The sequence below is a fragment of the Aquila chrysaetos genome, chromosome 25 (genome assembly GCF_900496995.4).
Source record: "Aquila chrysaetos chrysaetos chromosome 25, bAquChr1.4, whole genome shotgun sequence".
NCBI lineage: Eukaryota > Metazoa > Chordata > Aves > Accipitriformes > Accipitridae > Aquila > Aquila chrysaetos.
Genome location: NC_044028.1, coordinates 14104081 through 14131989, shown reverse-complemented (window position 1 = coordinate 14131989; position 27909 = coordinate 14104081). Strand labels below are relative to the sequence as shown.

Here is a 27909-nt window from a genome sequence, read left to right as displayed (position 1 = left end):
CCAGCATTAGTTCTTTAATTCTTCCTTCCCCACAAGCATCGACTCCAGAAAAATACAAGGATCATCTGTAGCAATTGACATTAGTATCCTATAACAAGTAATTAATAAGTAAATGCCCACTTTTGAACCGGATCCTCCTGCTGAAAGATACGAACAACTTCAATAGCCCTTGCAGACTTGCAGAGGAACTTAACTAGAACACGGATGGGAGTTTGGAGCATACCTATGTCTATGATTTTGCTCGGAGACCGCATTGCAGAGCTATGGACAGCGGCAGCGCGTCCAGCTGCTGTGGTGTGCTGTGCCAGCACAACACCCGCGGCCTCCAGACAGCACGGCCGTAAATGAGCTCGGCTGTGCAGTGAGTACCTAAGGCACCGAGACCCAGAATGTAGATACTAAAATCTGCTAGTCAGCTGTTGCCTAACTCTGCAAGTTATATAAATTTCTATTAAGTTTCCCGAAGCACTCTGGTATGAACTCAGTCGCCAGTTTATTTTACCTGGTTCATGATACCTAGTTAGAAACTCTGCAGAATTAAGCAGCTAACCCCCCCCCATCCGCCAAGTAAGCGAGCAGATACTGCTATTGCTGCACCTCATCTTACGGCGGTAGTAGAGTTCTGACGTTATCTGGGCTGAAGAAGAAATGCCCCCTCGCCTCCATACAGGTTTTCCATGTTTTGTTTGGAAGCTGTTTGGAGGTTTTGCATGGAATTACCCATGAACCGAGACAGGGTAAGCAACGCTGAAAGCAAGTAATAAAAGAACGGGGGTGAGAAACGAGGGCCCGAACTCTGGGCAACTGCTGCGGACGCTTCAGCGGCAAGACTACGCCTAGCTGCTGGTGTCTCCTTTTACTGACCCCCCCGAGAGATTTTTACCGAGGGCTTAGTGCCGGGGAACTCCTCAATAGAGAAGAGCCTTCACGAGCGCCGGGGGCGACCCCAGGGCACCGTCTGCAGCGTACGGGGTCGGCCGTCATTCCCGCTCTGCGCCGGGAAACGAGCGAGCGGGCAGGGCAGGCACTAGGCGCAAGCATGCGTAGCCCGGGCCTTGTGCTGGCGCCCGCGGGAGGAGCGCCCGAGCCCAGCGGCCCTGGCAGCGGGACCCCGGCGGCGCGGACGGCCGCCCGGCACCGGCCCTCCCTGCGGGCGGGGCTGCCGGCGAGCGGGGCGCGGCCGCGGCGTCGGCGTCAGCCGCGCGCCGGAAGGAGCCGTCGCCTGCGAAATGGCGGCGGGCGGCGGCCGGTGGCGGCAGGTGGGAGAGGCGGGGGGGTCCGCCGGGGTGGGTCCGCCGGGCCCGGCCGAGAGGACGCGCTCGCCCTGGCGCCGTCGTGCCCCCGCGCTTCCCGCAGCCATCCCTTCCCTGCGGAGCCGCTCCTCCCGCCCGGAGGGGCTGAGGGGCGCCGGCCGGCCCCGGGCAGCAGGAGGAGGGGGGCGGCGGCTTCGTTTGGAAACGTGCCGGTGTTGGCACGGCTGGGGGCCTGCCTGCGGGCGGGGGGCGCTGGCTCCTCGGGGAGAGGCGGCTTTGGCTGCGGGCGAAACTCGAGGCTTTTCCGCGAAACGGCGCCCAGCCTTCCCCCGATAGCGCTGCCTTGGCTTGTCTCCTCCGCGGGTGGCGGGGAAAGTGCGTTTTGTTGCTTTACATCAAGTTCGGACGTAGCTTGTGCACGTATTTCTGCGGGCGAAGGGCAGGTTTGGAGGCCGGATTAGGTTTTGCAACCGTTAATAGAACTTCATAACTACAGTTACGAAGGCTGCCTGGGTAACTTGAAGCGTTTTAAGCCTGTATATTTATGATCTTGTTCAAGCACAAGCAGATAATAGAAAATTTAGCTTAATCTTCCAAGATGTTAATGCCAACATAGGAAACGGCATCAACGGTTTTTACATAAGGAGTATTAGGGGTGCTCATAGCTGGTGAGACCTGGGTGTCTGTTAACTAAATCATTCATATCATGTTTGATGATTTGTGTGTGTGTTTGTGATCTAACCTTGTCATCTCAGTTTTTGAAGACATAGATTTTGTTTTCAGATCTATGGTTCATCAGTGTTTCGCATACCTTTCACAAAATGTCAAGTTTTGTAGAGCATAGGGAAATAAATGTTCTCTTTATTTTTCTGTTCATAAGAGGTAATTCATTTGTTTGTGTCTTAGGACAGAGAGACAGCTCAGCCTTGGACATTAAGTAATGAGAATGATTTCAGGTGCTTTTATTTTTTTTCTGGGGAAGAGTAATGATCACCAAAGGCAGGAGACATTAACTGCCCAATTAGTGGAGGCGTATAAAAGGAGCTGAATTTTCTCCAGGAAGGGAAGATAGTCCTTTTACAAAGTTTGGCGAACTAACCTGTGATAATACATTCCGTAATTGTGTTAGTTTCTGAGAAAATTCAGAGATTCCTATGAAGAACAAGATCCCTTAAAATGGTGAAGTTGTGCGCCCAAGGCTTTGTGTTCCTTTGAAGACCTTGACTTGGCATTGTAAGTCTGTGCATTCGTGGCAACATCTGGGTTTTTTCGGGGATGGGGGGGGGGGCTGTGTTTTTAACACAAGCTAATTAGTAGCTCTTCCTAAAATATGTGATGTCTGCCAATGAGCTACCAGCAATTATGTATTTGATGATTCTTTGGAGCATTGTAAAAGAGAGCATTGGAGCATTGCAACTTTATTGGACACCGTAATCTGATTTTTGTCTTCTAAAATAATGGTGGAGCAGTGTTGTGTCAGGATGTCACTAAAAGCTGTCTGTGTTTGGTTTTAGGTTGAATATCCTGATGCGCCTCTTGCTGTCTTATTGGAGCATGGTGGAGCTTGCATGACCACGTGTTGCCTGAGGTCTTCTCAGAAACTATGTCATGAGGTTATCTTGCTGAGCAAAACTGTTACTTGATGCCTGTTAATAGAAGAGTATCAAATCATTTTGTGACAGCACTTCACGGGGGACTGTAGGTGTTCCTCTCACCAGCACATCATGGTAGATGTAACAGAGAAGAAGATGGATAATCCCACGTTTAAAAGTGACACTGTACTTTCTGATGTTCACTTATACTGTCCAAACAAAAGACATCTCATGGTACGACTGAATGCAGTTGGACAACCAGGTAATGTATGTTTAGACTGATGGAGCTGTATTTTAAGTGTATTCGTATATTTGTAATGTCTGAATCTTCCTTTGAATGGTTGATATTAATCTTTACATGTTTTATTCCAGTTAGAAGCAGAATCATTTCCTACTCAGTCTTCAGAAAGAGGGCTAGCTGGATTCTCCTCATAAAATTAACTACAGAAATGAAAGCTATTAATACAGAATTTGTAGACAGCCTATCTTAAAAAACAAATTTAAAATTACTTTCTGAGAAGTAGTAACCAAATTAACTTGCTTGCAGGTTTAATTTTATTTATTTATTTGTTCATTTGGCTATAATATCAATATAGTATTTTGGGAATCATGTTAAAAAGTTGGGGTGTCTCCTGCATACAAACAAAAGGTGAGAAGCCAGGGGTTTAAAATAGTGTAACTTAAGTGTAAAATAAAAATTATCAGTAATTAATTTATGAATTTTTATAAAATCTTTATGTGATGATTTACCATCTATTCCAGAGGAGCCTAACAGCTTTGTTTGGTTTGGGGGGATTTCTTTGTTTTAAAAAAATTGGCAACAAGAAAGCTCAGAATAGCAATGGTTTTGACTGACTTATATAATTTGAAGAGTCAAGGCTGTAGTGGAAATGAATTGGCAGATGCCTCTGATTGCCAGCTTGTAGGTTTCTATAAAGTTGTCGAGGAAACTGTCCTTGAAGCTGCTGGTAAAATGTTCTGTAGAAAAGTAGTGCTCCTGCTGTGACCGAAGCATTGTTTTCTCGAACCCAGTTGTGACATAAAAAGAATAACTTTTGCAGCTGTTCTAGCATATGACAATGTAAAAAATGATAAAAGTAGGCTTGACAAAGAAGTGGATAGGATAATAATTTTGACCCTGATCGGGTCAAAAATGGGTAATCAGTGCTGTAGTGTGTCTTCATGCTGTTCAAGATCTGTTTGCTGTGATTTTGCTTGATGCAAAGAACCTTTCAACAGAATGAAATGACAGCATGTGCTACCTACTCTGAAGGTACTTGGTCTGGGAAATTCCTTCATTTATTAAGACAAGAATTGGATTGTAGTATGACAGCTTTTACTCTTAACAAGTACGACAACGCTCTACCACTGTCACTTGCTGGTTTTCAGGGAACCTCATGGGGATTTAGTCTCTGCTGCTTTGGGTCAGTTTTACCTTACACCTCTTGAAACACAGTAGAACATGCAGAGGATCAGAATGGACTTGGAGAACAAAAGAGTTTCATTCATTGATGACATCGTCTAATTTGTTAAATATTCAAATCAGTTTAATCTGGTTGTCATGCAAACAGTAGATGACTTTAAAAATTTCTCATGCTAGGATAGACAATGAAGATATAAGAAACCATCCCTTTTGCCAATTGTTAAAATAAGTGTTACTAAATCAGATGAAAGTGTGCATTGTGACTGCGTAGATGCTGAGTCAGCCAGTGGACCGTGAAAACGTTTCATTTATTTCTACTGACAGAACTTAGTAACAGAAATATTTCTATGTAGCAAATTGAACTATATTTCAAGTTATCTGTATAATTTTTTATCCTCTAGATTTTTAATATGTGGAATGCATACCAAAATTTCATGTACGTGGAAGTTGCGCATAGATTCTGTTCTTACCTGGTCTTTAACTCCCCCACTCCCCGCTGTGTTCTTACAGTATTCCTGTCATATTTCAAACTCCTTTGGAACACAGAAGATTTGGCATCTGAGAAACACGTGAGAGAAGCTACAACAGAAAGAGAACACCAGTACAGAAGTGGCAATGAACTGTGTGACAAGGACAGGAACAATCTAAAAACAGAAAGAGAATTAAATAGTGAAGGAGTAGAAGCTCTGCTAGACGATGATGGAGACTTGGAAGTGGTCAGAAGACCTCGAAGTGCCTCTGATTTAGAGGCAGAGGATCTTTTGAGGGATAGAGTGTATCCTGTAGTTCTGATGAAAGGGAAAGAAGATGCTTTTGAAGATGAACAACAAGAATGTACTTGCAGTGATGTTGTTAAAATAGGTAAATAGCAGGCTTACAGTCAAGGAGAAATGGAATAAATATGTTTGTGTAGAACGAAAAATAGGTTTTCTTTAGAAATGGAACAGCAGTTGTTAAGTGAAAGGAGGTAATAAAACAAACGTAATACTGTGATATTGTAAATATTTTAAAAATATACCATTTTTGTCCAGAAGTGATTTGGGCAGTAGTATACTATGGGAAACTTGGTGGTCCTTAGCTAGAGTGGGGGTTTTGGCTTTATCTAGCATTATTATATAGAATTAATAGTGTTTAGTTCTATATTTGAAAGGGAAGTGTGACGTGGTTTTCAAATTTGCTACTATGGAACTCGATTTGAACGACATTTTGAGGTAATTATTTCTGCTCTACTTTCATTTTCACAGAACATACTATGGCAACCCCCTTAGAAGATGTCGGTAAACAAGTAAGTATTCTGCCTTGCAGTATCTTGCTGTTCATGGGTTGTGCTTCAGAATTTACTTGGTTTTAACTGCTTCTCTTATCCACAGGTCTGGCGTGCAGCCTTTCTTCTTGCTGATTACATTCTGTTTAAACGGGACACATTCAGGTGTTGCTCGGTGCTAGAGCTTGGAGGTGGCACTGGAATTACAAGCATTATCATGGCAACAGTTGCCAAGAGAGTTTATTGCACAGGTAAGGCGGTTATTTTCAGTTAAATATTTTCATGAAACTTCACAAAGCAGTGCTTTCATTCTGGCATTTTCATCCTCATCTATTCCGTTTTAGTTAATCATTTTTTATTAGTGTATATAAAGTTGTGGTGTTTATTGAAAAATAACAAGAACTTTCTCAACAGATTGAAAAAGCTTTACTACTTTTAAGTGCAAGAGTTTAAAATCAAGATACATTGCTGGGAACTCAAGATAGTGTGCCTAGATTAAAATAGGTAGTATGGGGATCTAACTTCTTTCTTCAAGGGTGACTCAGAGCTTAGTACTGAAAGACAAAAGCAAGAAAGATACTAGGGAAGCAATCATCAGTGGATAGAGTGGCTCTGAATTTTCCTTAATCTCATCAATTTGAGAGAAACTGAGTATTAGTCTGAGAGGTCAGGGGCATGCACAGCTCATGCAAAATATTCTTATTTTGAATATCATTATCACTTTTTCCAGATGTTGGTGAAGATCTTCTGGCCATGTGTGAGCAAAATGTTGTGTTAAACAAACACCTGATGGAGCCAGGAGGTAAGTGCTGTACAGTCAGTGTTTGTGCAATTGCCTATATGAACTGCTTTGGGATTAAACAGCACAGTCATTGACTACCTAGCATATTCACAAATAAAATTAAATTTTTGTCTTGGTTAGAAGTTACTCATTTAAAAAGATAGATGTGAGATACCTATATGTAATGGGACAGCTTCCTTTTGAGAAGAGCAAAATACTTACTCTTTCTCTGGTCATCATTTAAGACTAGCTGTAGTTCCTACGCAGTCATTGTGTGAGTTTCACTGAGGTACTTGGGAGGACCGCAGATATCCAGGTGCCAAGGGTCGCATAAACAGAGCGTAAATGGCAGAGGTAGAACTCTGGAAAGGAGAAGCATTTTGCAGGTGAGACTTGTGAAAGAGAACATAGGTTGCCTTTCTGACCCTTAAGTTCATCCTCTTGCGAGTGGGTAACTGGTTTTGTACAGTAAATGATTTGATGTTCAATGTTACTTGTTTCATATGACCTCATGATAGATCTTCATCACTTGTTTCAGTACAGATTTTGACCCTTTACTTTTGCTTAGGTACTGTCTGAAAGGCCATTTATGACTGATGTGATCTTTCTTCACCCACAGGAGGGGAAGTTAAAGTAAAGGAACTGGACTGGCTGAAAGATGAATTCTGCACTGGTAGGTCATTATAATGGGTCCTTTCAGATACGGTTTGGTGTTTTGTTTTGGTTTTTTTTTCCCCTTCATACCCATCAAGAAAAGCTTATTCCATTGTTTATGAAGTAAGCCCTCCAGCACACATGCCTCTGGAAAAATAGTTGAAAGTACATGATTGTCTTTGGGTGCATCATTGCCTTGTGAATGAATAAGGAAGGGTTTACTGATAGGTTGAGAATAGATGAGTGGTGGCTGTCCTTTACTTAGGTCAAAATCCAGAGGTGCAAACAAGATGTGTCTGTTACGTGGTGATAATGGAATCCAGGCACAGTGATGTGGATTGGAGTTAGTCATCTGGATTTTGATGTGATGGTATTGTGTGGCTTATGATTGCATGAATACAAAACTATAAAAGGTGGTGGGGATGGTAGGTTATGATTTGCAGATGTATAAATACTTTTTCCAAATATAGTGGTGAATGTGTTATATTTTAAATATTTGCCAAGGGAATGTATTCTGCTGCTTTTAGCAAAATAAAGGCAACTAACTTGAGTAACACTTAAAGTGCAATTAATGATAGTAAAGCAGATCACTAAAACTTTCTTTCTAGTGATTGCACTAGGTTATATGAAGCCTACTTTATAGATTTTTATATCATCAGTTGGATTTGATGTAATGCTTCTAAAAAATAGAACAACTATTTAAGCAAGCGGAAACATCCTTTACGCATTCAAAAGCCTCTCTTGGACCTCAAAAAATTCTGGTTAATGAAAATACTTGATACTGTCAGTTGAAAAGACTTTATGTTTTTAGACTTTCAGAGAAAGTTTCTATATTTTAAAAAAGTAAATTTTAAAAAGCATGATGAAGTCAGAAGCTTAATCAAACTTGTACGAACAGGCTTTTTTTTTTTTTTTATTTAAAGGATTATTTATTTTAATCTAGTTAAATCTGTGATCGTGCTACAGGGTAGTAATTGGTTGTAAATTCTAAAGTGAAAGAAAACTTACTCTTGCCAGTCAGCCTTGGGAGGATTGGACATAACGCAGAGAAAGCAAAGGACTGCAGGGAACTTGTGGGGTGCTCCGTTTATGGAGTAGCAGGTGACCACAGGAGTTAAGTTTCTTTTTTCCAGCTGTCAATCATTTGAGACATATAATCATGTACACCAAAACCAATTCTTTGTTACAGATCCTGAAGCTCCTTATAGCTGGTCTGAAGAAGAGATTGCCGATTTGCATAACCACTGTACTGTGATAATGGCAGCTGATGGTAAGAAAATATAAACAGTAAGCTTTTAAATCAAACACTTGAGCATTATGAGTAATAATTTAAACATACCTAGTTTGCTTGTAAAATCTAGTAGGTGAGATCCTTACCTAATTTGTCAAAGCTCTGCCTTAAGTGTTCCTGCCTGTATTTTTTTTTTTTTTAAACAATTGTATTTACATTCTGAATTAGCAATAGGAGAACAGATGTTGAAAACTACTAGGTTTTTCTTTCCTTTGCTGTGGTAATTATTTGTTACTAAATATATTACTCAAAGAACATAATCACAAGTGATGAATTTGACTTTCAGAAAAGTTGTTGTCCTAACTTTGTCTTGCATCAGATAACCTCCATGCAAGTAATGATAAATAGGTGGTTAGACTAATATATTCTATAATGTGAAAAACAGTTTCAGATGCTGCACTTGCCCATAGAGTCTATGCGTTTGGATATCTCTGTCTATTTTTTCCTGCTCCTTTTCTTGCTTAAGTGAAAGACTGAAACCTGACATGCTAGCTTATCTTTATAGGAGAGCCATTGTTGTTTTGATAGGTAAATAAAGGAGGATTGTTTTTCATTATGATACTGAAAGGTGTTGCAAGACCGCTTTCTGAGGAGATATGGTCATAATAGTATATTAGTAACTGCCTTTTCTGTATTTGTATAAGAAATGAGGCCCTATACATTGTGATATCCTGTCTTTTTTAGCTTTGCAGTAAGATGTTTCCAGGCTGAGAGAAATCTTGTAGAAGTTTTGTAAGTTGTCTGACAGAAGTGATTCCCATTGATAGAAAAGAAATCTTAAAGAAAGCCTGACATAAATAGCAGCAGTGGATACTATTACAGGGTCAGTTGTTGCCATTAAAAATATACTTCGGGATTTAGTTAAAATAGTGACTTGTTTGATTAGAATAATCGAACTAAGGCCTGTTGTTGTTTCATACCTGAGACTTACGTAAATAATACACTTAAATATTTTATGCTCTTCATCTTTTTTTTTCTTTTTTTTTTTTTTTTGTAGTGTTCTATGATGATGACCTGACAGATGCCTTGTTCAGAATGCTGTATAGAATCACACACAACTTGAGAAATTCTTGCACAGTTTACCTAGCATTAGAAAAGCGGTAAGTATTACCAAGAACTTAAAGTAAAAAGCACTAAAAACTTTATGTACTTTGTTTATTTGGAAGAAACATCTGATTTGATTGAAGGTCAGCTTCTGATTTTCATTGTATTAGTTGATCACAGGCTGCAGTATATGCTCAAGACAAGCATTTGTTTTTATACATGCTTAATTTTTATCAGTTTGGAATTTGACTTCCGCAAGAGTTTGGCTTTTGTTGTCCTGCCTTTGTCTCACATGAGATAATCTCTGTGCGAGTAAGGATAAATAGTTGGCTAGACTGATGTATTCTATAATGCCTGAAAACATTTGCTGTATGTTTTTGAGGTCATAGAGTGGAATGAAGGGGCTTAGAATTAGGGTGTATGTTTCCCAGCTTGAGTACCTCTATAACAATTTCTCTTGTGTTTTCTTTCAGGGAATCACTGAATGTTTTTAGCAGTCCATTCATAAACTAATATATAAATAGGCTTTGCTTAAATCTTTGGAGATATGTAAGCAATAGCTATTCATATGATTTGTTGCCAAGTGTTTCTCTAGGAAGCCAAGCCAATGATTCTGGTGTGGCAAAGTGCCTTAAAATCAATGGAAAGATTCATCCAAGAGTTATTTTGTATTGACGCTAACATAAGTCTTGCCTGCTTTTCAGGAATGGGTGGGGCGGAGCGGGTCTTACTCTTTTTTTTTTTTGCTATTGAAGTTAGTTAATTACACTGTGAAGACCCACATTTTCCATTAGCTGAGGAAGGTTACATAGCTATTTAAGATGCCAGTACAGGAGAGACATTTTAAATTAAATATTCTCTTGCCAGGCTGAACTTCACTTTGAGACATATGGATGTTACATGTGAAGCCTACAGTCATTTTAGAAATACTCTAAGTGATTTGGAGAACCTCCAAGATAGAAAAATTAAATATACTGTGGAGCCTGTTAAGCTTGATTTCTGCCAGTTTCTCGTTTATGAACGAATTGAGCAGTTGGTGAGTAGCATTCATTAAAATAAATGTAATGTGTTGGGCTAATCATCTCAAATCAGTTTTCAGCTGTTTACTTAACATGAAGTAAGAACAGGAGAACAAACATTACCTTTTCATTTATTTCCATTTAGCTTTTTGTTGTTTTAAAATGATTCTTGTTTGTCCTTTCATAATCCATACTAGATTGACATAACATACCCTTTTCTGTCACCAGCAGTACACTGACTTTGCACTCATTTCCTCAAAGGTTAAAAAACAGTCTCCATTACTTTGTAAAATACAGTTTTTGTGATTGACTAGAAAATGGGACCAATATCTCTTCTCATTTATTGGCTTGTCATTTCATAGTTTTAGTAATTCCTTTCCCAGTTCAGGGTTCAGGAAATAATGTTCTAATATCTATGAAGAAGTCAATTAGCTGTAAACCTCTGTTATTCAGAAACATGTCAGATATAATATTTGTAGTTATCTAATTACCTACCAAGCACTTATGTTTCTCTTTGTCTGTTTTTTTTTTCCAATTGTCTGCTCTTAGGAATATTATGCAGTGTAGCTAATAGCTTGCTAGTTTCTAGAGCAATACAATGTAACAAATCTTTTTAGAGAACATGCAAATCTTGTACTGGACTGCAAATCTGTTACCAAGAAATAATGTTCCTGTAGTCAACATACTCTTGCTGTGTCTTCTGCAGTATGTATGCATAGTAAGATTATGGGGGCCACAGTTACTTCATGAGATTGATTCATTTTACTTAATGCTGATACCTTCAGGCATAAAACGTGTGCAAAATTTAAAACAAGTTTTCCAAGTACATAAATGTAACCTGGATTATACCTAATTGTGTTAAACTCATTCCCTGGCCTTTTTGCGGAATGCTACTGGTCTTTGAAATACGTGCCTTTTTAAAACGCGTAAGTTTGTTATTTATCATGAAGTATATTGCCACAATTCGAGATGTCATGGTGAAGAGTATGTGAGTCTGCTTAATCATCTTTTGTATAGTAGACAAAGTGTATACTAATTCATTCTACAGAAGTGGTCTGTTTTTCATCTTCATTGTCCAACAGATTGAGAAGGGGGTGTGTGTTTGTATAAGATATGCATTTGTGAGACCTTGATTTCTCAGTAATTTGAGTATTTTTTCAGTGGTGTTTTTACTAGCATTATTGAAAGCGTTTGTCAACACAGGCTAAGAAAAAGAGCAAGATTATTAGGCAAAATACTGCAGAAGGTCATGCAGACCAATGAAATTATTTTAGAACAAATTATTTGAATGATACTAATTTTTTATTTTAAAAAATCATGCGACAAGAATGAAGAAATCAATTCTATTGCTCTGTCTCAAAGATAATTTGGTGGTTGTTCTAGGAGATTACATAGATGGGTTTAGTATCTATAGGTGGAGTATAGGGTGTGTCTTAAAATTTGTCTTCAAGTGGGCATGTTGAACTTTTTCACAATTGCAACCTAGTGATCTAATGCCTGTATGTGTTTTTTCCACTCCTACAGGAATTGTGGAAGATCATTGCTGAACAGCTAACATGACAGGGACATGAGAAAATAGAAGATCTTTATCTAAGGATAAAAGCTTTTTTGATGTTTTATTAAAAAAGGATTTTCATCCCAAGAAAAGCATTTTCCTGCTGGAACTGTGTTCTCAGAAAGTATTGCTATGCAGATTTGCTTTACTTCAGTAAGTTTGGGGTTTGGCACTTAGGTTTCTTTGATGTTTCTTTTACAAAACTGTTTAATATTGATCTTCAGAGTACGTGCTGGGTGCCAAACAGTGGCAGTGACACAGTGACTTGCTCTTTGGGATTGACGACTTAGGTTTTAGAGTCTGACAAAGAGGTATTTAACCTTTTCCATGTGGCTGGTTGGCAGATGTCATGCATTTTCCTTTACAATTTTCTGAACACGGACACTGTTCTTGGTCTCATCCCAGTTCCACATTATTTGTATTTATGGACATTTGTGAAACAGTGTTCTGGGCAAGACCTGTTTGTCTTTCATAGACTTTTCTTTAAGCAATCTGTTTACAAAACTTAATCCTTAATTTTCATTTTGTCCTATCTAAATCTTTCTAGTTTAGGGCTACTGTTGGAACTGAAAGGGAGACAAGATGCATTTTATTTGAACCTCTAAAGGTACTCCACAGAGGTCTTGGAGCTATATTGTCCTGCTGGAATTATAAGCTATTCTGTCCTTGCCAGGTTGAGGGTGGGAAGGTACCATGTGAAGTGATATGCTACTGCTCTTTAAATGTTTGGAATTCTATCCTCAACGTATACGTGTGAGGCTGGGGAGGAGGGGGTGACAAAGAATGTCTTGCCCATACAAATGGGGCCTTCAGTATCTTAGCTTTTGGATTAAAGTACAACATATTGATCAAATCTCTCCAGTGTTATTAATGAAACCAAAAATCTGTTTGTACTTTCTATAAATTTTATGTGTACTGTTATGTTTATGTCACGTGCCATATGTACGCTGTCACGGAAGTTCTTGTGCCTGCTGGATTCTTTAGCATTATGAGAGTATCGGTGATGAAGCTGTTCCGGCCTGTGACTCGTGGGAGTCTGCATACATTACATTAGAAGCATCTGGTTGACTTCTTGAAAGTCTGTTTTACATTTGGTTTAATTCAGTTGGTTTAGGTCAGTTATTTCATAACCTGCTTAGGTATATGAAGACATATTTTCTTCATGTTCTTTAATGAGATGAAGGGTTATTAGGTGATGATGGTCTTTTCCTGTGAGTACAGTCAAAACAAAAATTTACATTATGTTAGCATATATCTGCCTAGATTAATACAGAACTTCTCTCTCAGAACCCTCATTTGAACTTCAAAGATATAAAACTGTGTTTTAATCCAAAGATTTCCAAACTAGTGTTCTTTTGTTTGTTTGTTTGTTTGTTTTGTAATGTTATTAACTTTGGTAGATTAACTGAAAACAACTGGTTTTGAATGTAGCTGCTTATTTAAGTAGTAATTTTTTGCTACAGTCTTCAAAAAATTAGTACTTAAATAAGCAGCTACATTCAAAACCAATTGCTTTCAGTTAATTTGAACTGATGTGAGATAGCATGTGCAGTTAGAGAAGATTTTTGTCTTGCACAGGACTTCTGAAAGTCTTTGGAATTATCAGCAGAAACTCATCTGGGTAGAGGGATACTGTAGCTCTTTTAAATGTAGAATTTGGACATTTTACTGCAGCTGGCTTAAATTAACACCTGAAAAAGATTTTTATACTTGTATCTTTGGTTGAGTAAATACAAACATCATGGCTGCTTGGGAAGCAAGCTGAAGTAGGATTTCCTCCTAAGGAAACAAAGTTAATCTTTCTATTGAAGGGAAACAACAGCTTTGAGGGTTCAGTGACAGAGATCTAAAGGCCAAATTGCAAATTTGGATATGACCCTTTTCACTGGTGATAAGGAATAGTCAAAACCAGGCAACAATTCTAAGAACACAAGAATCACAGGAGTCTCACAATGCCTTAGCTTTGCAGTCTTAATGAGAGATAATATAGCCTGTCTTGCCAGAGAATTGTCCGTTGCTACTTAAGGATATTAAGTACAGATGCCATCTCCTCAATTTTTACTTTAATTGTACTTTAAATGTGTCATACGTGGTAGTTGTTTTCAGAACTCATCATGCAAATTTACACCTTTAGCAGTTTGTTGTTTATTAAGATGATTAAGAGTGGGGAATTTAGTCTTGAGCATACAGGTTATGACTGGAAATCAAGTTAGTGCCTAAAATGCTAATACCTTGAGCACATTATCTGTATGAAGGATTTTTTTCCTAATAAAGCATGATTTAAAAAATAGTATGGTCCTGTGGTGATGTATCTAAATTTTGAAAAATTGTGACAGGTAATGTTCTTGGATATCTTTTTTTTTTGCAGTCCTGTGTTATTACTGTTTTTTTAGCTGTGTGTTGGACACAGTTTGCCATGATTTTTAGCCAGATGGAAAGGAGAGAAAATATGATTGTGAGGGGGAGATGTTGTTAGTACGTATACAACAGTCCTGTGTAAATTTGTGTGAGTCTTTCATACAACTTACAGGAAAGTCAAGTGATTCAACATCAGGTTGGATGGTCTTGGACTTGTGAGCTACTGGGAAAGAGTTTGCATATTTCATTGTAAAACCCTTAAGAGCTCAGATGGCCTATTCATGTGGTTCTGTTCGATCACCTCATAGCTAGTAGGGAAAAAAGGGGAATTAGTAAATGTTTCTAGTCAGTATTGCCCATTCCTGCAAGTCCTTTATTTCTGTGAAGGGGAAAGAAGACAAGGTAGATGCTTAATCTAAAGTTTATTAATGTCTGTACTCTGCTGTGGAGCTGAGGTTGGAAAGATTTCATTTGGAAAACTGACTTTCTCCTCTGCTAAATAAAGTCATCTGTACTTGGATCCAGCACTTCTGAATCTGGTTGGCAAGTTAGTCAGCCAGATGGATTGTTTTGGGGAAAGAGGAGCGCAGCAGAAGTGGAGGTGAACCTGTGGAATGCTTGCAGTGCACTTATTTCTCATAAAAGACAGGAATGTCACAATTTTCTTGGGAAGTGTGGTAACGGATGGACATGTGATCTTCCAGGAAGAATCTTGTTTGAAACAAACTGATTTTTACTTTTGTCACTGGTATTTGGTGAAGTAATGCATGTCCTTTCTCAGTCCTCACACTTCAGATGAAGATGGCAGGCACCCCTGTCCTGCTTTTACCTCCTCTTAAGAGGAACAGGAATGACATAATTGTAAATATTGGTCAAAAGGAGAACTTGAACTTCTATGTGAGCATTGCAAGCTGATTACTTTTCCATCTTTGTTGATGTGGAACTTGGAGAGCTGCTTTGTCGTGAACTTTTGTTCACAAAAGTGAACTTTGTTATTTTGCAATAGAAAGAAAAGTTGTTTAAGATAATCACTTCATGGGATACATTATGTATATTTATTACCTCTGTGTGTTCTCATGTGTAGGTGGCTATTCATAGACCATACTTGTAGCTCCATCTGCCATACAACACTTTGAATCAAAACATTTTACAGTTTGTTAAACACCCTGTTACTTTCTGTTTTATCAATATTGTACTTTGGCATAACAGTTTAGGTTGAATATGTAGTTCTGCATTTCTCACCTAGATTTGCAGATGTGTGTATTAGAGATTAAGTTACCATGGAAATAGTCTTGAAAAAAAAGTGATGTTTAATTACCTACTTTTTAACAGTAGTTTTAGGAGGCTGCCTCCAGCAGTTTTGGATTTTCAGGAAACATTCTAGGAAGAAGTGGATGTAACTTTGTGTGTGTAGTAGGGACTTTTCATTCATTAGAAGATCAGGACTTAAATTGGATCTGAAAGTTTTATAGCAGATAAATCTCATGAGATTGTCTATTCACTGACTCGCCTGTTCTCGTGAACTTCTACATACACCACTAGCTCGAGTCCTTTTTTGTTTTCACCCGAGAATTAAGGACTTCGTCCCTGGCGGTTGCATTTCTGGGGTTGGTTTGTTTGTTTGTTTTGTGTTTTCATGCTGGTGCACATCTTGAAACTTGAAGAAATAATTTTGTGTGTTTGAGATTTCTACTGTCTGTCATGTCAAGATCAATAAGCCAATGGATTCAAGCATTTTTCGTTAAGGAACCAATATAATACTGGCCTATCTCTAGTGGGGTAGCACAATGTGCTTAAAGTAAATTATGAAATGGATTATTTCACAAAAATAAAAGTGACTAGAGTCAATTTTGGAAAGACTTAAATGCACTTTACCAGTGACCTTTTGCAGCATTATATGATTTTTATGAGCATTCATTACACTGTTTCTGAGGCACAGACCCATGTCTTGTTAGAGGCCTTAAATAGCATAAGAGAAAAAAATAGCAAAGAAGATTACTATACTTTTTAGAAAAGGGAGGAATCCTGGATAGAAAATGAGATTCCCTGAAAATGGTGGTGGGGAGGAAACAATTCATGGTGGTCCTAGAAAGCAGCACAAAGAATTCTGGGAAACCCAGAGGGATTTAGAGGGGCAGGGGGATTCCTACAAAACTGAGGGAAATCCTAGAAAGTAGTGTTGGAGTCTTCCTTGAAAGCCAGGAATTTCGAGGAGGTGCAGTCCTACACAGCTGTGTGGGGATTGTCAGGAAGCAGCATGGGAAAGTCCCAGAAAGTAATGGGGGTTGGGGGCTAGTTCTTAGGAAGTAATTGGGGGACTCCTGGAACACAATAGGGGAAATTCAGGAGCCCAGATGTCTAGATGATGCATACAAGTAAGCTTGATCATGATGTATTTATATTTTTTTTCTTTAATGTCCTTTTATGTAGAGGTACTGGCCTGTCAGGAGATGAAGGTGCAAGTTATAATGCTCATGGAGAAATAAAAGGGTAGATTCTTGCAGACAGAATGAGGAAGCAAGTCCTCAGTTTTATTACATCTGCACAGTTGCCCTATTTCTTGCATTGAGCAATGTGTTTTCAGAAGCAGCCTTTTATTTGGGCTGACTTGTAGCTGCCCATCTCTGAAGAGCCTTAAGAGTCTGAGTCAAGTTCACAGGTTGCTGTGCTGTAGCTGAATCACAGTCTGTCCATCTGAACTGTGATGACTGAAGCATATATAATATGTTTTTCTCTGTGTGGGCTACAGGTGAAGGGTATCATTTTGCATTATGCTTTATTTTTGATAAAAGAATGGGCAGCTGCTGTAGAAGCTGTCCTGCTTTCAACCCTCTGCTTATTTTATATTCTAGTTGTATATTTTCCCCCTCCAATAGTGTTGGTTATAGCAATTTTGCAATCTGAGTCAGATTTTTTTTTGATTTCCAAGGAAATCTAATTGCAAGTGTATTTCTCCATTGGATCAATGAGATCTAATCCAGCGGACTCCTGTGATCCAGTACAAAGTCATCAGTAGAGTTTTGTTGCTGGGGGTATAAAGACAGAGCAGACCAAGTATTCTGATGGCAACGGATAGTTGTGTCCACTTTGGGGTTATATGAAACTGTACTCAACACATGTGGCGGTGCATGGCATTTTAGCAAGCTGATTTATCTCAGCCATGTGCCTGAGACCATGATTACCTGTAGTCAGATTGCCAGAAGTGTTAAGGCCAAATGCTGCTGTTGCTTTTAAAGGCAGTTGTTGATGCTGAGTGTTGGGTACAGAAAAATAAAGACTGCTTCTGAAAAGTGGCTGCTGAATTCCTGTGTATCCGCTTGTTGTGAAGTGTCAAGGATAGCTGCCGGCCTCATAAACTTGTAGGGATTTTTCAATCTGAAAGTAAACTGAGAATTATTCACTTAATGCTTAGCAACATGTCTTTAAAATGCATTTCACCTCCTGAGTGTGGGTATGGTGTTTGTAACCTGAAAAATAGAGATGGCAGGAAAGAGCTTTCCTGTAGATTAATCCCAAAGATTAGGGACTGGAAGTTTTGTTAAGATCCATGCAGCAAGAAACAGAAAATGGGGAAGGAATGGAGTTAGAGAGCAAATAATAATTCTTCATTTCTTCCTGCATTCTGAAACTTGTTTTCATTTATTTGAAGACATTGTCAGAGAAAAACTAATTATTGTTATCCAAAACCAATCAGGTTCTAGTCTTGAATGGGATCTGCCACAGCTGCTGGAAAGAAGCTGTTTCTTTTCAGATTCTGTGTATAGTTGCAAATCCTGCCCCTTCGCTTTCCCCTACCCTCTGAAGAGAAGATTATGCAGTGTTTTTCATAGGACAAAGTATAAATTATTGATTAATGTGCTGACTTACCTAGGGAGTTACATCAGACTCACCAGGTGAGCACAGTGTCATGTGCATAGCTAGAAGAAAGCGATGGAAGGAGACAAAAAGTCTTTGGAGGTTCAAGTCAAGTAGTAGGATTTGAAAATGAGCTACTTCTTGGTGCTAGGCTTTCATATGCTTTGGCATGTGACATAGGTCCAAAGGCTTTTATTTTCTTACAGACTTCATCCTGCTTTTGTTTCACTCTTCCTGACCCTGACTTTCTGTGTGTCCTGTGCATCTGTGCTGAAAGTTTGGTGTATTAACAGGGTAAAGATTCATCTCGAAAAATACTGCCTCTTTAGGCTGCCACAGAGTGCAGTCAGATGTACAACGTATTGCCTCAGAGAAGGTTTCTTCCAGCAGATGGCATACGGACTTTCTTTTAACAATACCAGTACCCAAATGCAGTAACATAATATCTACATGTATGTGTGTGTGTTTACAGGTTGCTTGCCTAAGCCGGTGCCAGTGGTTTCAGGAAGAGGAGATGCGAAGGAACATCCCTAGCTTCTTCAGCAAGGTGAGTGTATTCTCTAAGCTCCTGCTCCGTTCGTGTGAGGGATTTTCTTTTGTAATAGGGGTAGTGACAGCAAACTGTCACTATAAAACTATAAAAATTCTCTTATTTCATGGATTTTGTTCTCTCCAGTTTCTTATAACTGATTCTGAAAGAAGGGAGTCTTGTTTTATGTTTATACTCCTAGGACTTGAGCTGATCAGGCAATGAAAATAATACACTAGCACCAACTATAAAGTTATTTGGAAAAGGGAGAAGACAGTTTATTGTGGGAGTATATGATCCAAAAATGCCTTTCCAGTCTGTGAGTGGGGTTTGGTGCTAGCACAAGTGACTGTACCATGTAATCCCTTGAACTTGTCAAGTGGCTCATCTTTCCATTCTTTGGGAAATGCTGTTTTTCCCTTTGAATACTGTGTGTATTTGATAGTGGATCAGATAGTGACAAGATGTTAATTAATAATAATTTCCCCTGTACTCAGCACTGGTGAAGCCGCACCTTGAGTACTGTGTTCAGTTTTGGGCCCCTCACTCCAGGAAGGACATTGAGTTGCTGGAGTGTGTCCAGAGAAGGGCAACCAAGTTGGTGAGGGGCCTGGAGCACAAGTCTTATGAGGAGCGGCTGAGGGAGCTGGGGCTGTTTAGTCTAGAGAAGAGGAGGCTGAGGGGAGACCTCATCGCTCTCTGCAGCTACCTGAAAGGGGGTTGTAGTGAGGTGGGTGCTGGTCTCTTCTGTCAGGTGGCTGGAGATAGGACGAGAGGAAATGGCCTCAAGTTGAGGCAAGGGAGATTTAGGTTAGATATTATGAAAAATTTCTTTACTGAGAGGGTTGTTAAGCATTGGAATGGGCTACCCAGGGAAGTGGTTGAGTCACCATGCCTGGAGATATTCAAAAAGCGAGTGGACAGGGTACTTAAGGACATGGTTTAGTGGGCATGGTTAATGGTTGGACTCGATGATCTTGAAGGTCTTTTCCAACCTAAATGATTCTATGATTCTATGATTAAAAAGTAACATTAACTCCTGCCTCAAAGATGAGGAAAAATAAATACAGTGAGTGAGGCAAGAAAGTTAACAGTGAGTTAGAAGATACAATGAGGAAAGTAGTTTACTGCTCTGTAATGGCCCAAGTCATTTCCTGCTTGACAGGGTATCAGTAGCAGATTTACATTGTAGATTGATCAGAAGGGACACCAATAAATTACCTGCTCTATTTTCCTCTCAAAGCAGAATCGTACTCATCTGAAAATTGTGATGAGTGTTTGTCGTCTTCTTATTAAAGGCTCTCATGATAGAGGGCCTGTATTTCTCCCACTAATCTGCTCTAGTGCTTTATTATCCTTTCTGATAAAAAGGTTTTCTTAACAGCTAAGCTGCTGCCTTTCTTGCAATTTTGGACCATTAAATCTTTCTTATTGTAATAAACTGTGACAGATGTAAGAGTTCTACCCAGGATAAGTGGAAATGAAGAGGTATAGACTGCTCAGCCTCAAGTGGTGTGTGCAGAGACAGAAGGGTCCTGTCACACCATTTGCAAATCGGTGGTGTTTGCAGCAAAAAGAACAGCTTTGGCAGCTCAGAGCCTGCAGGATTGCTGCCTTGCTTGTGTCCTGTTCAGCTCTCCTGTCTAGTGGCCTCCAGCTGCTCTGCCACAATACCTGCTCCAGGATACTCCTTGGAGCCTTCAGTGGAGGTACTTGAGGGCTGAGCAGGGTCTGACAGCTCCTCTCTCTTGTGACCAAGTGTGCATCTGTTGTGAATCCCAGTGCAAGAGTTCTCTTGTGAAGTCACCTGAAAGGGGAGACGATGCCTGCGTGTTGGTCACAGGAGAGGAGAGGAAGGTGTGTACATTTCAGAAGCTTCTGTTGGCCTTTTGCTAGCCAGGTCTTAGGTTTTGGAGAAAACCAAGACCGTGAATGAGACCTAGAATTCTGTGAGATGAGAGTCCACATAGGATTCAACGTGCTTGCAATAGCTTCTGTTGCAGAGGAGATACATAATACTTATTATTGGGTGGGAGTTTCAAGGGCAGTTTTGTGTCTGCAAATACCACATTGCTGTAGATGAACTAAGCAGTGACAGCAGAAGAGGTCGTTATTGCTTATAGAGAAACTATTGCGAAAGCTTAATGTTGGTGCGGAGTCCCACTCCCACGTTACAGAGAGAGGCGATTGATTGCTGAGGTCTTCAGAGAGGATTGAATCCTGGCTATAAACTTCCTGATGCATCAGGTCTGCTACTGACGTAAATCTCATCTGCATTCTGGACTGTTTCAGTGGTAGGGACGTGCATGGTGTTGGGTTGGGGGATTCACGTGCCATCGGCATGTCACTGCCATGCACATCGCATCTAGCTGCTTCATCGCATCTAGCTGCTTCGATCCGCTCCCGTCTACAAGAAAACGTTTGTTCTAGGTCAGGCTTAAATATTAGTGAAGACTTGGATTTTAAATTTGGAGTTTGGCATCGACACTAGGTTTAACTTGAATTTCTGCTCAGAGTTAAAAGCCCAGATGACTTCCCTTGCTGCTGTGTTTGCTGAATTAAGTATGTCCCAAGTGGCTGCAGGTAAATACTAGGAATTAATGAAAGGGCAGTAGATCTTTGTGAAGCTGTAATAGTGCAGACCCAGATTCCCACCGCGACTCGCAAACAGGGTGCCCTGCCCTTCTCTCGGACGCATCCCGGCCCACAGAGCCGAGTGAAGCAGGCTGGCAGCTCCCGTTTCAAGAGGAAAGGAGCTGCTAGTGCCAGCACCAGGACTCCGGTTCCTCTTCCTTGTTTTCCCTGCCAGATGTGACAGGTAGCCCGCGTGGGCGATCTCCGCTCTAACGGAGCGCGCTGTCACCGCCGCCACAAGTCGGCTCCGGCCGCAGCCGTGCGTTCAGTCCGCCAGCGAGGCTTCAGTAATCCGCCGTCCTCGGGGGCAGGCGGTGTCCCCCGTGCCTCCAGCCGGCGAGGCCGGCCCTCGGGCCCTTCGCGTACCCAGCCCCTCCTCCGCCCGGGTGGCTGGGTCGCTCCGCGGCGGAGGGAGGGGGGGAGGCACCGGGGACGCTCCCCACAGCGCAAGGCCGCGGCCCCGCCTCCCCGCGCCGCCGGGGCCGAGCCCGGGGCCGAGCCGCGCGCCCCCATTGGCCGCGCTGGGCGCGGGGCTGCGGGCGGCGGCGGCGCCGATTGGCTGCGGCGCGCGGAGCCGGGCGGAGAGCGGCGGCGGGGCCGCGCGGGCAGCGAGCGCGGGGGCCTGCGGCGGCGCCTGCCCGGCCCGGCACCACGGAGCGCGGCGGCCGGGGGAAGACGCAGCCCCGCACCTCCCGGTGAGCGGCGGAACCGCGCGGGGCCGGCGGCCGGGACGCTGGCCGCTCGGGGCGGGGGGCGCCTCCCCGGCGCTCCCCTCGCGGGGACCCGCTACCTGCCCGGCGAGCGGGACTCCCCGTGGGCCCCCGCCGGGCCGGGAGCCCGGCCCGGCCCGGCGGCACCCCTCCCTCACCGCCTCCATCCCCTCGGGCGGCGGTGCCCCTCCTCGCCGGGGGAAGCCCCGCGTCGCCCTGCCGCTCGGCGTGCGGTGGCGAAGGAGAGCGGGCTGCCCTCGCCCGCCCCCTCTCCGCGGCCCTTCCCGCGGCGGGAGGCCGCCAGGCGTCCTTCCGTCGCCGTCCCCCGCAGGGGACGACGCGGGGGCTTCCCGGGGGATCCGGCCGTGGCCCCTCTCCCCTCGGCTCCCGCTGGGCGAGCGCGTAGGTGCGGGCTGAGCGGCCGCGGTGCCCCTGCTCCCGCTCCCGTCTGCCTTCGGGGTGCTGACATCCTCGGGGAGTCCTTTTTTTGTCAGACCTGAGCGCGGTTCCGGGCCCCACCAGTGCCAGGCAGGGCGCAGCCGGCAGTCGTTCCCGGTGGACTCGGGGGACCGTCCTGAACAGGAGGATTTGCGGTTCTCCGTGAGTTTCGCCGCATAAGGAGGCGGCGAGTGTCACGCTCTGTGCCCCTCGCAGCTGCACGGTCAGTAGGGCTCGTGTCCGACGAGCAGCCGGACCCTGGCACGCACCTGCGGAAAGGGGAAAAGCAGGGAATGCGAGGGCACAAAACCCACGAGAAAACATAAAATATATGCGTACCGTGGGGAAAACACGGTTGGCTTTGCATGTGGCTCTCCCCTTCTTAATATATTGCAGCCAGCTGAGTGGCAATCTTCAGTAATGGTGTTTATGGAGGCCTACTGATGCGCTTCCAGCTGAGATTTGCCAGTTCTTTTCAGTTTTCTGTTCTCCAGCTAATGCTTGCGATGCAAAACCTAAGCCGCTACCTCAGTCTTTGCCTTGAGACCTCCCTGGCTTCACTTCCCTTACCTTCATTTGTGCTTTAAAGTAGCGTGTGGCTGTTTAGCCACAGCTTTGCCTAGCTTGGCTTTTGCCTCTGTGATTCTCCATCTCTGTTTATAAAATGTAGTGAAGGGAATGATATACAAAGAAACTGAACTATTGTGGGAGATTTCCAAGTAATTTTGTAATCAGTAATGAACGTTCAGGCTTACAAAAATTGGATTTTGCCCTACAGTTCAAAGGCATGGCTCATGGGTGTGGGCTCCTTAAAAGAGTGTTTGCTCCTATAATTTGAGGCAAGGAATTCAGTATGGGATGAAAGCCAACTGGTATGAAAGGAGGGTACTAGTAGGGTTACTTTCTGGAAGCTCTACAGTAGGGAAATTGCCTATTGAATCCTATTATAGTCTGATTTTTGTATTATAAATTGAATTGAGGACACATTTTGCAGCTCTTGTTGCGTTGGTTTTGTTTTTTTTTTTTACTGTAATTGGTCTTTCTGTGTACTTGAGTACTGTGAGTGTTGGGCAAATTGGGTCTGGGGTCAGTTTGTCTTCTCTGACTGGAGTTACATATGCAGACTTGGAGGTCAGTGATTCAAATGCTGGATTGTAGCTCAGTACTACTAAAGCACAGCATATGCAAAGAAGGGTAGTATCTGGATGTCATAGTGTTTCTCATCGTTAGCGTTTAAAGCGCTTCACAAATGAGTAAAACATCACTGGGCTGACTGTACGGATAGGAAAACTGAGATAGATAGAGGGAAAGAAAGCTGTTATTGCAAGTAACCTGCTGGGTAGCCTTTTGGACTCGGGGTCGGTGTTCAGGTCTTCTGTTGTCTGCAGTCAGCCAGTGCTCTGCCATTATACTGTTGTGCCTCTTGGACAATCTCGAGTGCAAAGACTGTGATGCAGACATCCCCAGATAATGGAGACCTGAGCCTGTAAGTGTACAGTGTTATTAGACAAGCTGACCACATGTAAAATGCATGGGGAAAAAAATGCAATAGAACTGCTTTCTCCAAAGCCCAGCCCTTTAGTCTTCTGAGGAATAACAGGCTTAGAGGCATACTGTACAGTGAGGTGTCTTGTACATTCAGATACAAAGTAAACTGAAATAAGTGGATAAAATTAGGTATTTATGCCCAGGAGGCAGTAAGCAAGCACAGCATACAAATAAACACCAAGCAAATCAGTAGGTGTTCTGCTGGCAGCTGTGCTGTCATTGGAGAAGGAAAATGTCCTGATCTGGATTCTTTCAGAAGCAGAGAGGAAATAAGATGCTCACAGGCCACACGTGTATACATCCAAACCAGTTCTTGCTGCACCTGCCAGCCGCTTAAAGGTCTCCAGGTGGTTCCCCTTGCCCTGTCTGGTTTGTACGGTGCTTAACAGTGAAGGTTCAGAACAGTTTGTACAATGCCTTGTATACCCCACAGCTGTATTCGTCAGCAGTCTAGCAATAGTTGCCTGTGTGTTTAGGTAGAACTGCACAGATCTCAGCCCTGCTGGGTGTGCTGGCAGAGACGACTCCTGCCCTCAGAGGTGTTACTCTGACTGCAGAGTGTTCCTCCTGGTTTGTGCTCTGATCACTGGGTCTGAATTAAAGCAGCTCAAGTTACCTCACGACACATACTTCCACTACTGCTTAACTTCATACTTTCGGTGATTATAATGTCAGGATTCACAGAATTAGGAAGATGTCACAGCTGGTCTAAGACAAATTGGATCTGGTTCTTGGCTTCCCAGCTCTGTTCTATGACTTCTAGGATTGAGAGTCCATTCCAGAAACACTTTTGAAAATTTGTAGCTGTTTCAAGTACAAATTAAGATTCCCTTTCTTTCTTATCCAAATGGAAACAGCTTGTGGAAATGTCTCAGAAAAAAGGGCTCTTTAGCGGCGGTACATGTGTATACCATATGAACGTTCATACGTTCATTGTTCTATCCCTGTTGTTAAGATAAAACCCTGTTGTATCTTAAAATCTTGCTGTATTGTCTGTATACCAGAAACTTTTAATGAAATGGCAACTCTCTGAACTTGGTGAACTTGGATGAATCTCCTTTGCTCTTGGCTTTGCCTTTGCGAGAGGGAGCAGGGAGAAGAAAGGAATACGTCTTGATGGGGTAATTCTCAGATTTCATGTAAAACATTTCTCATCTTTATTGTTTTCAAAGACCATTTGATTCCCTCTTGTATGTTGCAAATTGTCAATCTGTGTGCACCATGTTTGTTCAAGCAGGCTTTTCCAGTAGTCCCTACTCTTCTTTTAGAGTTCTTTATAAGCTCTTAAGTTTTTCAGGCATAATGGTAAGTCTGAATCAAGTAGTGAGGTATCTTATCCCATTTGAAAAAGTAGGCAATAGAAAAGAGCTGGATTCCATCAGTATGAGAGCAGCTAGTAATGATGTGTAGGAAGCTGTGAATGTATAGGTAAGTAATGCAAAAATGACACATGAGGAGCACTGCAGCTTAAAGATCATGAATATACTACACAGATAATTATCAGTGTGGGCCTATCACCTATGGAAGGATGGATATGCTTTAAAACTTATGTAACGGATTTATCTTTCAGGAGGCTGAAAACACCTTATTCATGTTCCAGACTGATCTGCTTTCAAATTCCTTTTCTTTATGAACAGAAGAGGTTGCCTTAGGGGTCGGAGCTGCTGCCAGCTTAAAGTAGATAATTCTACCAGCCACTGCTCTGTGGCTTGAAAGCCATACATCTCTGTCACCTCTTTGTTTCTGAATTTCGTGATCTGTTTTATCAGATCACAGTCCTGTTTCCTGAAATGACGGCTGTGGGCCAGGAAAACAGAGAAAGTGATATTTTCTTAGCCATATGGTGTTTGTGCAAAAATAACAGTATTCTGGGAGTTTTCCAAAGCATGCAAAGTGTATAAAATGGAGAATATTGTCCTAAACCATTTCTGTGGCTTTCAGACTCTTTTCTGATCTGTGGGAGTAGGGTGCTGTACTGCATCCTTGTATTAGATTGTTTGTCTTTCCTTTTGCAAAATATTTTGCTGTTCATTTCCCATCTCTTAATTAGCCAGATACTAGAAATTGAGAAGAATCAGGCAGGAACCTTGGTTACGTGTTGCAGTTCTTGGTTATATGGAAGAAGAAGGTTGTCTCTCTTGCTGTCCAGTGGTGATACGTCTATCTGCACAAGAGGGAACATTTTCAGAAAGTATGAGTTTCTTTTGAAAAGAAATCCCACTTTTTGCAGCATGAAGTTTATGTTCTTCTGTCCTAGTTTGTGGATTTGGAGAATTTTTGTGTTTTGTGCATGGCAGCTTCTACAGTTGTAAATTCTGTTGAGGAAACGAATACGTGTTCTAGCTCAGGCTGGATAGTCATTTAATTATTTTACTGCACCAGCTAGCAGCTGATCTCACTAGCTGCCTTTGTGAAGGTATATTGCAGTCGCTTCTGAAGCTGTACTCCTGAAAGCTTGACACCTGCAGTGTCAAGGACACAGGTCTGCCCTAGTGATGAACTTACTTTTTAAAAAATTATAAAGCTGCACTGTGCTGGTTGATGTGAGAAAGTGCTAAAACCCCTCAACTAAAAGTACTGCCTTCACTAAGTGAGTGCTGCCAGCTTGAAGAAAAGAGCCAGGAATATGAACTTAGTTATTCAAACTTAAGTGAGTCCCTTTTATACCATCTACTGCAATTATTTTAGTGAATCTCTCTCAGTTTTAATGCAGGAAAAAAGCATTTGAGTAGATGAGTGCTTATGTTATACTGTATCAAACTCTTATTTTGGCCTCTGGCTGAAAGGCAGTGTACTATATAACTCTTTCTGTGGCAAGGTTTAAAGCACTTTAAAGGCAATAAACCTTCAGACTTGGTGAGTTTCCCATTTTGATTTTATGATTTCACTGAAATACAACTCAGCATTGGCAGGGAGCGGAGCTCTCTAAGAAGTGTTTATCTTCTCGTGACTCTTGCAAAACTCAGTAGATGAAAAATTAAAATCTAATTCTGATGGTGTTTCTGGTGGCAGTTTAGAGTAATGCAGCTTGCTAAAGATTTCATGTGAAAAATCAGTGTGTCTCAAGTACATTCTAGGTGACAGGACGAAGTGCCAAACTACTGGTTTAGCTGTACAGCTGTAATTCTGAGAGTAAAACAACTTCTAAACCTGTCTCCAGCTTTCCTTATCTCAAACACTTAAAAATACTGCTTATTCCAGATGGAAGTTTCCTTGCCATCCCCAAGCAAAGTTCAGTTTTAATTTTACCAGTGAAAATACATTGCTTTGCAACTGTTGTACCCATATATAATTCTATTTTATGTAGGAATTTTTTTAGCAATGTCCTTGAAATGCCTGGAGTTTGAAACCTGGCATAGTTCAAGTACTTTTTTTTTAATTCATTCCTAGCTAGACCTCGGGCAGAAAATTGGCTGGATAACAGCAGAGAGACTGAGTAATCACTCTTTGAGCAATGCTTACCTGCCACCCGCTAAAACACACAAGTAGAATCCAGTTTAGCCTTGGCCTGTTTGGGATACGACAACGTACCCTTTCCCAGCCCAGCTTGGCAGATGTGGGTGGCTGCTGGGAGCCTCTGCACAAGGGTGATGGTACTGGGAGTGCATCACTGAGATGTGGTCTCCCCGAGCAGAAAGCTGTTCCTTAGCCACAGGAGGAGACTGCCATTGTGGAAGAAATTGGCACATGCTTCCTTTGGTTTATAGTGCATTTATATTTTGTGCTGACTCCCTTACTATACTTTTCACTAAGTCAGCAGAGAGATTTGGATTCAGGTTCCCGTGTCAAAGTCTGCTCTCCGTTCCCAACTGACAGTGCCGCCTTCACAGCTGTATCAGCCGTGTTTGTGAGCATGGATCCTGGCGTCAGGATCAGTGTGTCTTTCTCACGTTCCCTTTCATCTCTTCTGCCATCTGCATGTCACGAGCACCACGTTTTCTTTCCTGAAGCCTGTTAGCCT

At 41.9% G+C, this 27909-nt stretch overlaps 2 protein-coding genes across 4 annotated transcripts in view; both read left to right on the top strand.

Annotated features, from left to right (window-relative positions):
- Positions 1–1207: 1207 nt before the first annotated feature.
- METTL22 (methyltransferase like 22) lies at positions 1208–14166 on the top strand. 2 transcript variants are annotated; one of them, XM_041120286.1, is made up of 12 exons: positions 1266–2209; positions 2383–2486; positions 2768–3107; positions 4779–5129; positions 5513–5553; positions 5639–5783; positions 6263–6334; positions 6933–6986; positions 8157–8237; positions 9256–9358; positions 10170–10338; positions 11846–14166. In XM_041120286.1, exons 3-12 carry the CDS (start codon positions 2978–2980, stop codon positions 11879–11881), a joined length of 1182 nt encoding a protein of 393 aa, XP_040976220.1. In that variant the 5' UTR covers positions 1266–2209; positions 2383–2486; positions 2768–2977; the 3' UTR covers positions 11882–14166. The 2 variants fall into 2 exon arrangements, with proteins under 2 accessions (XP_029857750.1, XP_040976220.1); XM_030001890.2 differs by lacking the exons at positions 1266–2209; positions 2383–2486 and adding an exon at positions 1208–1259.
- A 4449-nt stretch (positions 14167–18615) lies between these two features.
- The window catches only part of ABAT (4-aminobutyrate aminotransferase), a 65817-nt gene continuing 56523 nt past the window's right edge, over positions 18616–27909 (top strand). The window contains exon 1 of one of the 2 annotated variants that reach the window (XM_030002429.2): positions 18616–18636. The gene's annotated coding sequence lies outside the window, so the exon portion shown is untranslated. Of the gene's footprint in view, positions 18637–21837; positions 21948–27909 lie in introns of those variants that run through there. The other variant, XM_030002426.1, reaches the window with a different exon arrangement.

Coding starts and splice junctions, on each gene's coding strand:
- METTL22 (XM_030001890.2), top strand. CDS start 2,978: ATGGTAGATGTAACAGAGAAGAAGATGGATAATCCCACGTTTAAAAGT. Junction 5,784..6,262: donor CAAGAGAGTTTATTGCACAG/GTAAGGCGGTTA, acceptor CACTTTTTCCAG/ATGTTGGTGAAGATCTTCTG. Junction 6,987..8,156: donor GAAAGATGAATTCTGCACTG/GTAGGTCATTAT, acceptor TCTTTGTTACAG/ATCCTGAAGCTCCTTATAGC.